At 32.5% G+C, this 10,977-nt stretch overlaps 2 protein-coding genes across 4 annotated transcripts; one reads left to right on the top strand and one right to left on the bottom strand.

Moving 5' to 3' along the window:
- The first annotated feature begins 3,172 nt into the window (after nt 1-3,172).
- LOC114408097 lies at nt 3,173-7,197 on the top strand. The gene is made up of 7 exons (XM_028371216.1): nt 3,173-3,587; nt 3,931-4,134; nt 4,238-4,519; nt 5,365-5,467; nt 5,608-5,726; nt 5,896-5,991; nt 6,283-7,197. The coding sequence occupies exons 1-7, from the start codon at nt 3,399-3,401 to the stop codon at nt 6,853-6,855; spliced, it is 1,566 nt and encodes a 521-aa protein (XP_028227017.1). The 5' UTR covers nt 3,173-3,398; the 3' UTR covers nt 6,856-7,197.
- On the bottom strand, nt 6,548-10,973 carry LOC114408110 (vacuolar protein sorting-associated protein 25-like). Of its 3 annotated transcripts, none has more exons than XM_028371232.1 (7): nt 10,891-10,973; nt 10,578-10,781; nt 9,977-10,116; nt 9,783-9,836; nt 9,616-9,704; nt 9,446-9,521; nt 6,548-6,658 (listed from the first exon to the last, which is right to left on the bottom strand). In XM_028371232.1, exons 2-7 carry the CDS (start codon nt 10,634-10,636, stop codon nt 6,627-6,629), a joined length of 450 nt encoding a protein of 149 aa, XP_028227033.1. In that variant the 5' UTR covers nt 10,637-10,781; nt 10,891-10,973; the 3' UTR covers nt 6,548-6,626. The 3 variants fall into 3 exon arrangements, with proteins under 3 accessions (XP_028227033.1, XP_028227024.1, XP_028227029.1); XM_028371223.1 differs by lacking the exon at nt 6,548-6,658 and adding an exon at nt 8,004-8,283; XM_028371228.1 differs by lacking the exon at nt 6,548-6,658 and adding an exon at nt 8,004-8,283 and having other exon boundaries at nt 9,616-9,695.
- Between the last annotated feature and the right edge of the window lie 4 nt (nt 10,974-10,977).

Genomic DNA, 10,977 nt, shown 5'->3' with positions numbered 1-10,977 from the left:
TTACGGTTTACAAACATTTTGTTATTTAGATTTTCTGCAGAAATAAAGTTGATGTTTATCATTCTATTTTGAGTTTGTTTTGTGTGCAATATTTGTATTGCATTTTGGATTGATCTCTATAAAGAATAAAGTTTGGACTAGTTGGAAATAAACATGATTAAGATCACATTGTATGTAATTTCCATGCCGCTTATCCATATTTTATCTATGTCATCGAGTATGAGTAACAATGGTGATCATTGTGACTTAGTCATGCTAAATTGTGATGAAAATTACACTAATTTCCTGTTGCTATATGAGATGGACCAAATTGTATAAAAGGAGTTTAAAAGTGAATAACATATGGTTGCACGCCTAAAGAATTTTGTGATATAAATGTCTAAGGTCAATATGAAGTCCAAGTGGGAAATTGTTAAAAATTTTATAATTCCTAATTAATTAATATGGACTACATATTATATTATAACATTTATATTAGTTATTTACATTTAGATGTGTTCAATATAAAATGATCTAATTCAATGAGCCCATTAGACTGCCAACAGAAAATTGATATGGACTTAATGAGCGGAAACCAGTTTGACCCATTAGGAATAATGAGAACCCTAATAGGTTAAAACCTAAAGCATGGTTATGGTCCTCAATACACCAAATCAAGGAACAGTTTCTACTCTCCCATCTGAAGAGAAAACGAAGGTCTCATAAGAAAGAAGATGATTTGGTTGAGAAATGTCATTAAACTAATTGTTCGTGACCGTTGTAAGATTCCACTACGTGTTAATCAAGCTCTATGAATTCAGATATTTCTTAAAATCTCTTGATAATCTGACGTAATGTATAGTCAACAAGGAAGGGACCTCTTGGGCCTTCTCAACAGTTGTCACTAACCAATTTTGTTATCAAAATTATATTGAACATTATCCTAATGTCTAGCCAGCAAGGAACATTTGTAAATTTCAGACAAAGTCTATGTAGTGAGCTGGTTTCCTGATGAACCTCTTGGGCCTACCATTGTCCTATGCCATGTGGCTATCATTGTCATTTTCCTTTCAAAACCAAACCCAACCATCTTCCGGCCCCCACGTTCATTTTTACTGCTATTGATAACAGTTACACTATTGATTACCGGATAAAATAAAAAACCGTCATTACTCGAGTGGCATGTTATAACTTATAAGATTTCACGTATGAACAATATTTTTTGAAGAAAATGGCAGTATCCTTACTTGTTTCCCATCAAGTGATTTACGAAGAAAATAGTCACTAGCTAGTTTAAACTTGAAGATAGCAATTTTCTTTCCCCTTGCAAATCACTAATTACTGATGAACAACTTTCCTTTGCAGCAACTCTATTTTCCTTATAAATAGGACATGTGATGATTACTTGTGAATTGTAATGGTTAAATTATTGTATTGCTTTTTTTATATAAAAAATTTACTTTTAAAACTTCTTATGGGTCGGGGAATGAAAGGCACAGAAAGTTGAAAATCATGAATTAAGTTTATTTGTGTTTTGTGGGGTGAGACCTGAATGAAAAATTGAATCTATTTATATTTCTTTTTTTTTTTTGAAAGAGAAACTTACCCTATTTGTTTTTTTTACTTTGTATTTGATTGTTATGTTAATTTATTTTCCGAGTTTTTAATAATTTATGCATTTTATTTCAAAAGCTATATATTATGTAAATATCATAATTATTATTTTTAAACCTAAATAATTACTCCATCTATTGCTTTTATTTGTATTTTAAGGTTGTTATGTAGAAATTAACCCACAAATGTAATTAATTTTCTTGATTCTAATGAAATAGTTGTAAAATTTTCTATGTTACCTCCGGCTTTTTTTACTCACAATAAATATATGTATAAATTAATTAAAGATTAAGATATAAATAAGTGTATAATTAATTTAATATTAAACTTTGCAAACAACCAATAAAAAAACTCCAAAATCCAACAATTAAAAAGGAATAGAGGAATATGTAAACCACATTGATTCGGAATCAATTCTACAAACATATATCTAAATACATACTTACGTGTAGTTATTTTATGAATATCTTCATCATATAAATATAAAATTAGATTACAAACATATTCATAATCCTATTTGAGTTTAATAGAATAACTATGTACACCAAACTCTTCCTTCAAGTCAAATTTGTGGGTTTAAATGTTTGATTTTCTAGTTTGGTGTTTGACCAATTCAGATTTTAATTATAAACCCGTTTTAGGACAAGACATTATTCAAAATAATTTAAATTGTTGTTATAGTGCAATTGCTTCCGCCTCTGGTGGCTTTGCAATCCGTTTATTAAATAAGAACCCGTATTTTAGTTTTTTATTTTTAATTCAATACAAAAAAAAAAAACACAAACAATAGATGTTCATTTTAGCTTGTATAATGTACAGAATACATGTTCATTTTATTCAACTAAAATTATGATAAATAATTAATAAAACTGTTTTATGTTTTACACCATTATTGCGTAGTCTTTTTATGTTTTATGTTTTTCATCAATTGAGATATAACTAAGGTAAAAAAAAATTGAAAGGCAGTCTTTTGATGAGAGAGCATGCACCCACGATTTATATTAATGGAAATCTGAAATACAACAAAAAAAAATTATTACTTGTTTAATTAATTATTTTTAAAATAAATTTGCACTTTAAAAATAGAGAGCACGTACATTAGTTATTTCTTTCGTGCTATTGGTGTGATGCATTCCTTCTTACTGAATAGCAGTACTCTAGAATAAATCAGAAGCGTTGTCACTCTTTCAATCCACTTGCACAACTTGTGTTAGACGTATCACCATTCACCAATATAATGCACCACGATTGCACCAACACATGGCAACATTTTTTTTATATCTTTCTATTCATCTCTTTTTATCTCATCACTCTTTTTATATTTCCTTTCTATCTCTCATAATCCTTAAAATTCGATTTATAAAAAAAAACATCTCATGCAGGAAGATTTTGAAATCAACCCAAAACAAGTAACTCACTATATAGTCATATGTCGGTGTGTACCACTTAATATTTGATAGGTATCTCAGTTTGAATTAGTTAGGTGGAGTCTATTATAATTTTACACTACTAGTTGGCTAGTTGTGGCAATGTATAAGCATTTTAAGCTGATAAGTTTAATAATTCTCTGTATAGCAAGGCTGGACGTGCACAACTTGTGCTATGTCCGTACTTTTTTAATTAGTAAAAAAATATTCTCACTTTGGCTTTTAAAAAAGAACACTTGCGTCAAATGTTCCTATATAAGGTCACACTCTCCTTCGCACTTGAGACACCAACGTCAACCAAATATTATCATCTTCTTTCTTCTTACATTAATTTTTCCGATCGAGTTTCTTTCTTCTTGTTCACATTTCCTTGGAACAATGGTTTTATCAAAAGTGGTTAAGAAGGTTACCGGAAGGCTTGAACAGATGCAGCCTGAGGCGCCCAAAAACACTATGCAAGTTGTGTTCATGTTAGCAGAAGCCATGAGGTACGGTTACACCGAGACACTGGGTACATGGAACCTCTTCGACTTGCCCACAGCCATCATTCACGCTGTCACGGACAAGGTCATTTCCATTTTCCAACTTCTCTTAATATTTTTTTTTCTTCAATAAATGTGTAAGTTTTTCCATGGTTTCTAATTATTCAGTGGTCCTGAATCATGAACCATCATGTCGTTCACGATCTTCTTGATCAATCTCTACATGACACATAACAAAAGTGTTGTTATTTGTTTTTTCTTACAATTAAAAACTCAATATCACGTACAGATTGGTCGGGACGATAGACAGGTGGTGATCCATAACCATATACCTAATAATTTCTTCTAGTTTAATTTTACATGCATGCATGATGATGCTTTTGCTAGTTATGACTCTCACTTAACCTAAACTGAATTTGAAAATGTAGGATAAGAAAACAGTTGCAAGTGAATGCGATGAAAGAAGTGATTGTGTGCAGCTGAAAGCCCCAGGAGTCTTGGATGAGTTATATGAGGTGAAGAAATTGTTGACACGGGCCATGCTTTTCAGTAGCAGAAAACGGTTTGGAGCATTTTTATTTGCTGCTGGATTCGCCAAGGAGGATGTCCTCCTAAGAAAGAGAACAGCTCGGGTACACACTTTGCCTTCTTATATCAATCAATTAATCAAATAGTTCAAAATGGATTATTAGCCACTATATATATAATTGAAGATTAATTTTATGTACATATCAGATTCTAAAGCCGGCATTCACAGTGATACGTGATAAAGAATCAAAATGTTTGTTTGTGTTCATCCGTGGAACTCGTAGCATAAAAGACACTCTCACAGATGCAATTGCTGCTCCCATCCCCTTCAGTCATAGATTCATTAGCAGTGATGGTAAGCTGAGAAGGAACAACACGGTTTCTGGACATGCACACCGTGGTATGGTTACTGCAGCTCGTTGGATTAGAAGACACTGCACCTCTACACTACTTGATGCTTTTCAAGAAAATCCCGACTTCAAAATCAAGGTATACATTGTTATGGCTGAAAAATGTTAAATGATTTTGAATTCTTAATAATTATTACATTGGATGCTAATATATCAAAAATTTTATTTTGAGTCTCTATTGTCAATTAAGTGATGATAAGAAATCTTTGTGTGTAGATGATATCACATCATGATTTAACCGACGACAAAGATTTAAAACAAAAAATTTAATATATCAAAATTTAATGCAACAAAAAAATTTATTAGAAATCTAAAATAAAAATCAGTCATTTATTTATGATTAAGCTTATTGTTATTACTTATTAGAATAAATTCTGTTTGAATAACAATGTAATAGTACACAGCCCAACCGGCTGAATTGAGAGCTAGTAATGAAAAATTAGGAAACTATTGTATTTCCTTTTTTTACTTCATTTCCTTCTTCCTTACTTTCCATATATGTTTTCACTTTAGAAGCATATAAAAGTACATTTTGGGTTGAATTGATGTGGAAGGTATAGACAGATGAGAAGAAAAGAATGTTGTAAAAGTACTTATAAACATACGTTCATTTCCTTCTTTCTTGCTTTCCATATATGTTTTCACTTTAGAAACATATAAAAGTACATTTTGGGTTGAATTAAAGGTAGAGACGGATGAGAAGAAAAGAATGTTGTAAAAGAAAAAGTAACAGAGGTGATAAGTCATATAATTAAGGAAAAAGATTAATGGACTAAAGTGAACGTTTGTTTATAAGTACTCTTTTACTTTAAATGCCATATTCTTGCTTCACTATTTTGTAAATTAAATTTATGTATTCTTTTTATTCAATCATGTAACTCAACCTTTTGACCCTTTTTTATTGTTATAATAATATTTCCATAGATCATTGGGCATTCACTTGGTGGTGGTACTGCTGCACTGTTGACATTTATGCTTAGAGAAATGAAGCAGTTCTCTTCATGTACTTGTGTAACGTTTGGACCAGGCATGTGGTTATATATGTTAAACTAACTTTTTTAATTTACATCTAGAGTTTTAATTTTTGTATTGATCTGATCTATCTAATTCTATAGGTCATGTGTTCTGATATGGCCAATCCTTCTTCACAACTGTATTTTTTTGCAGCTGCGTGTATGACATTGGAGTTAGCCGAATTCGGGAAGCCCTTTATCACTTCCATTATAAATGGTTATGACATAGTGCCTACATTGTCAGCTTCTTCTGTTCACGATTTCATTTACAAGGTGCATGCTCAAACTACTTCTCCCAGCCTAATTAAGATGGTTCCTCAAATACTAACATGTTAATTGACTAATTTCTGAAGATGTTATGTGTTAAAAATGGTTCATTCTTTGCTCAAGTTGGCTTTCATTAGGTCACTGCATAATATAATATGGATTGAATAATTTACAGGGTCGGATTAAGGATAAAAACATCCTAACTGCAGTTGGATCTCGCTTATCATTTGCGAAAGCCATCACAGGACATGCAGTAACTCGTTGCACCCAGGTAGCTTCAAGTTCCCTTTATATATATTTGACCATGAAAGTACTCAGTGGGTGCTCTAAAGGGATATAGTCCTTTATTAGGTATTCACTAAACTCTAACAAGAGTTTGTTCCTTCATTTATATTATCAAACCATACATAATATGAGGGAACTCTTAATTGATTGCTGTTTAGAAATTCTACTGTTCCTGCTGGCTATAATTATATATATATCTCCTTTTTGCATAGGGTCATATAATAATATATACATCTTTTAATTATCTTATGTTAATGATCCTTCTTTGTGCCTAAAGGTTGTGAAGAAGCATCAACAAAGAACTCAATCTTTGTTACCCTGCTCCCAACGTGAGAATATTGAAACATCAGATGACTTGGTTAAGGCTTCTCAATCATGGGAGACAAGTTGTGAAACTCTTTTGACTGAAGAACACGTAATCATAGAGTCTGTGTCGGATGATGAAGAATATAATTCTTCTAGTGAAGGATCTGACGGTGATGATGATGACTCAGATGATGATAAAGACAAATTGTCTAACATTCATGCTAAGGACAAAGAAGCAACCACAACAAAAAACATCACTGAAGAAGAGAGTGTTTGTCCTGTTCCAACATCAGTCAACTTGGATAGACATCCTCTTTATCCTCCAGGAAAAATCATGCACATTGTCCCTGAAAATAATAATTCAAACCGCAAGTATCCTGATAAGAAACGCATCTACTTATATGAAACACCTACACAATTTTATGGAAAGCTCAGATTTTCAAGAGGGATTATTCTGGATCATCTCACGAAGAAGTATTTGAAGAAGCTACAGCAATTAATCAATCAACTAGAGAAAGAGCAGTCCAAATTTGGCGGATTATGAGCCAAAGAATTAATAGCAATGGAATGATATAATAGCTACTAGCTAACTGGCTTGAGGAGCCTTACCATCAACTGGACCTCTTGATTCTGGTAGTCATGTTTGTTGTGTGTATTTGAATTCTAATTATTGAAAATATGCCTGCTGCTTGAAATGGATTCTAAAGATTCAGTTTTTCGAGTGTCTTTTAGGAGTTTGTTATTTCTTGTAACAGTTGTAAGTCTTTTTTTAAGTTTTGAATGTTTGTTTCTGTTTTTTTCATTTAAGTTGAAGTTATACTAACAATGATAGATGTATATTGAGCTCTATTTATAGAGTCATCCAATAAAGTTTTTCATGTGTTTATTTCTTTTCTTAATTTGCTGCTCTCATAAATAAAAAAATAAAAAAATAAACAAATTAATGCCAAAGCTCTTAACTTAAGGAATTTGTGAGTTGATTGAGAGAAGCAAATACGTCATTTACTACAAATCCACCTCTTGTCTTTTTTTGTGGTGAGGTGTACTATAAAACACGATTTGCAAGGATGAATAATGTTCATCTTGAAACATTGGATCTTTGGGAGGAAAAAGAATAAAAAGTTTATGAACTACCTGCCAATCTTAGAATGACTAAGCTCATGAATCACAAACTTCAACTAAATGTTAACTCTGGTGTGCTTCATCCACCTTTGTAGTAAATCTAAGCTTGAAACCAAACTTCACAGTGGTATGAGTAACTGATTGACTGATGCACACATATAACCATTGACACAGAAGCAACTTCATTATTTCGCAGGGATTATACTGGATATCTCTGGTTTCAAATGATACAAACACCTCGTTGCCAATGTTTAACTCTGGTGTGCTTCATCTAAACTTGAAACCAAATGGCATTTGAAATAATTGTATTATTAATATGAGAACAACTTCGCATTTGAAATAATTGTATTATTAATATATGAGAACAACTTCGCAGTGGTATGATTAACTGATTGACTGATGCAGACATATAACCATTGACACAGAAGCAACTTCATTATTTTTAATAATATCAATGTTTGATACCAGGATAGCTTTTGGCACATTGGAATCCCTCCTTCAATTTACGAATTTAATGATTTCACAGGGAGCATAATTTCACTAATTTTACTACGAATAGCCACAAAGCAATTAACACAGCAAAGCTCCCGAAATGAAAATTGATAGCAATTTACTACAGCTTGTTCTTACACATCTTGCACATCAACTAATTAAATAGATAGCAAAAGATTCCCCTGTTGATGACATGTAAAATCCCCAAAGATTCAATAGATTAATTCACAAAACAATTATATAGAAAATTTAACTCCTTCATCATCAGTTGAAGTTCCTTTAAAGACCACAAGTTTTCCCTTCTGTTCTAATAGTTTCAGTGCACGATTCAAAATAGTTCGATCTATTCCATGAAGATCTGCAGAATATAAAATAGAATGAGAACCAAATTCAGTCAAAACAATTCCAAAGCCATATTTCTTTAACTCATCCTAATTAATCTTCCTATAACTTTTAGCTCATCCTAATCAATCTTTAAGCTACAGGTATTGTTCCAATCTCCATTCTATTAACCTGGAATTAAACTAGAGAAGGGTTGTTCAAGCACCATATTTCTTTAGCATAAATATTATGGTGGTTCACAAGTGTGCTGCTGATTTTCAAGTTCAGAAGGGAATAAGTCTACTTTATAAGTCTTTTTACCTCATTAAATAGAGGAAGCCACATCCAAGGACACTATTTTCTGATTTATCAAACATCCACATCAGTCTGAAAACACAATTCACATGAAGAAGACAATACGTCTTCTGTTCTGTTTAAAAAAAAATCTTTTAATTTCAAAAACTTCAAAAGGGGCGAGGGAGTGATTTAAAAAGGAAAACAATAAACCATTCAGATTCAACTTAAATCAAATGTTAAGACTATTTTACCGTTGTTCAACAAAATATTTCATTATAGGTCACTAATGGTGAAATATTAAGACAACAACGAATCACAAAATTGAAACTAACTAAAAACTGGTTTTAGATTTTAAAAATCAAAGCTTAAACTCTGTCAACCACCCTGTGCAGACCCTAACAATTTAGTTTTTTTTATATCTGTTCCATGCTTGCACACTTTCCAATCACCCTTAAGAAAGATAAAAATAGAGCATAAACTTCTTTAAACACTATTTCAAAAACAACATGTAAAGATAAATGGAGAATTACTGAATCCTTTTACCACAGCTCATACCCAAAAATCCTTTTTGGCATACTGATTCTCTGCCATGATGACTTTTATCTTATCCCAAATTAAATCTTAATACAGGTAAGGAAATATATCTATTCAAATTTCCATCTATCCCTCAACTACCAGAAAACACATAAGGTCTGATTCAACCAGATTGATTGGAAACAAAAAACAACAATATTATTAAATTATTAAAAATACCTACAAAAAGAACCACTATCAAGTCCTAGATATATACTCACACACCTCAAACACACAAGACAACTGTATTGAAGCAGCAAATAATCACCAAACTTGTCCTGCCTCACATTATAGCTAACTAAAAGGACCTATAAGCGTTAACAGATTACCTGTTCCTTGAGATTCGGTCCCTGTTCGTATTTCTTCTACTGTGACAACACCATCTTCCAGCCCATTATTTTTTGCCTAATCAATATTAAAGCAAATTTAATAACAAAGCAACAAATAAGTGAATAACTAATTGCAGGTAGTGGTTATCAAGCTAGTAATTTAAACTTACAAACTGTATTAAAATGTCAGCCCAATCTTGAAGCCGATACCAGAGAATAAGACATTTCCTATGTCCTTTATCCATCCATTCTGCACGTCCTGTCAAATTACACATGAGGCATTTTTCTGAGCCAAATACAAGAATTATAAATCCATTGACATGAATGAAACACACACCTTCAGACACTAATGCAGAAAGGAAAGCTTCTCTGGCTTCATGAGTAAGAGACCCTGCAGGATGAAAAATCTAAAACAATCGCACAACAAATGAGTGGAAATAAGCAAGACCTAAAATTTAAGGAGCATTTATGGGACATGTCAACTTCACATAAATGACACAAGCAGGAATTTTGACTTTTGAGCGAGCTTACTTTCAATTCCATGATTTGTAAATAGAGGAAATTCTTCTTCAAGCCCAATTACAAATATCTTCTGTGTTTTACAAAAATCTAAAATTAGATCTTTCCATAGTTGTATCTGCTTCTCTCTCGTGTCTCTTACTGGCTGCAAACTGAAAGGTAGAAGCCAAGGTCACCGGCACAATCACCACTAGTTAATGACTGCCTTACAATCAATAAGCCCTAAGCAGTGAATTTTGTAAATAAAGGAGGCAAAACAATTGAATCACACAACAATAATACAATGCCACAAGCAACCTGATAAAATATTCAATACAAGCAGTAGACAGGTCCCAGCAACCATAAAATAATTAAGTTTTCTGCAAACTTTGGCACAGGATATTTGGATCCTACAGAATGTGCACAGAATGGAAGTAATCAAAACTCAATTTTAACAGAAAATTCGCCACAGTGCTTATTCGGAATTTCATCATCATTTATTATCATCATTATTATTATTGAGGAAAATATGCCATTTTTTTGTTAGAAGAAAATTGATACCAAACCGAAGCACTTACAATTGAAAGAATGCAAAAAGAAAAAGGACTAAGGGAAAAAAAAAGGGGGAATTTACGTGAAATAAGGTGGGTAATTGAAGAAAGGTGGTAGTTTGAACCCTCCCAATTTCTGCATCTTGCATGTGCTGCTTAAATGCTATGCGCAGAAATTAACGGTCTTCTAGGAGCATTTTTAACCACAAGGATCTTGAGTTCAAGATCTGATCTTCAACCGATCTTTCGATAAAGAAAATGAGATCTTCTACAAGGTCCCTGAACATCTGCACATTGATTAAAAAAAATTACTCCCTCTCTCCCTAACAGCAAAACGCGGGAGGAAGAACTGTCCAAAAGAAGAAAGGAAAACAACTCAACCAAAAATTGACATACCGGCGGATGGGGGTCGCGGCGGAGGGGAAGGCGGTGGGCGGAGAAGAAAGAAGAAAGAAGGTGAGGAAAACGTGTGAGCACTGTTAT

This window comes from Glycine soja, chromosome 1, assembly GCF_004193775.1.
Source record: "Glycine soja cultivar W05 chromosome 1, ASM419377v2, whole genome shotgun sequence".
In the NCBI taxonomy this organism is placed as follows: domain Eukaryota; kingdom Viridiplantae; phylum Streptophyta; class Magnoliopsida; order Fabales; family Fabaceae; genus Glycine; species Glycine soja.
This window is presented reverse-complemented; position numbering and strand designations above follow the sequence as displayed.

Coding starts and splice junctions, on each gene's coding strand:
- LOC114408097 (XM_028371216.1), top strand. CDS start 3,399: ATGGTTTTATCAAAAGTGGTTAAGAAGGTTACCGGAAGGCTTGAACAG. Junction 4,135..4,237: donor TAAGAAAGAGAACAGCTCGG/GTACACACTTTG, acceptor TGTACATATCAG/ATTCTAAAGCCGGCATTCAC. Junction 5,468..5,607: donor TTGTGTAACGTTTGGACCAG/GCATGTGGTTAT, acceptor ATTTTTTTGCAG/CTGCGTGTATGACATTGGAG.
- LOC114408110 (XM_028371223.1), bottom strand. CDS start 10,636: ATGCAGAAATTGGGAGGGTTCAAACTACCACCTTTCTTCAATTACCCA. Junction 9,837..9,976: donor TACAAATCATGGAATTGAAA/GTAAGCTCGCTC, acceptor TTCATCCTGCAG/GGTCTCTTACTCATGAAGCC. Junction 9,705..9,782: donor TTCTGCATTAGTGTCTGAAG/GTGTGTGTTTCA, acceptor GTAATTTGACAG/GACGTGCAGAATGGATGGAT.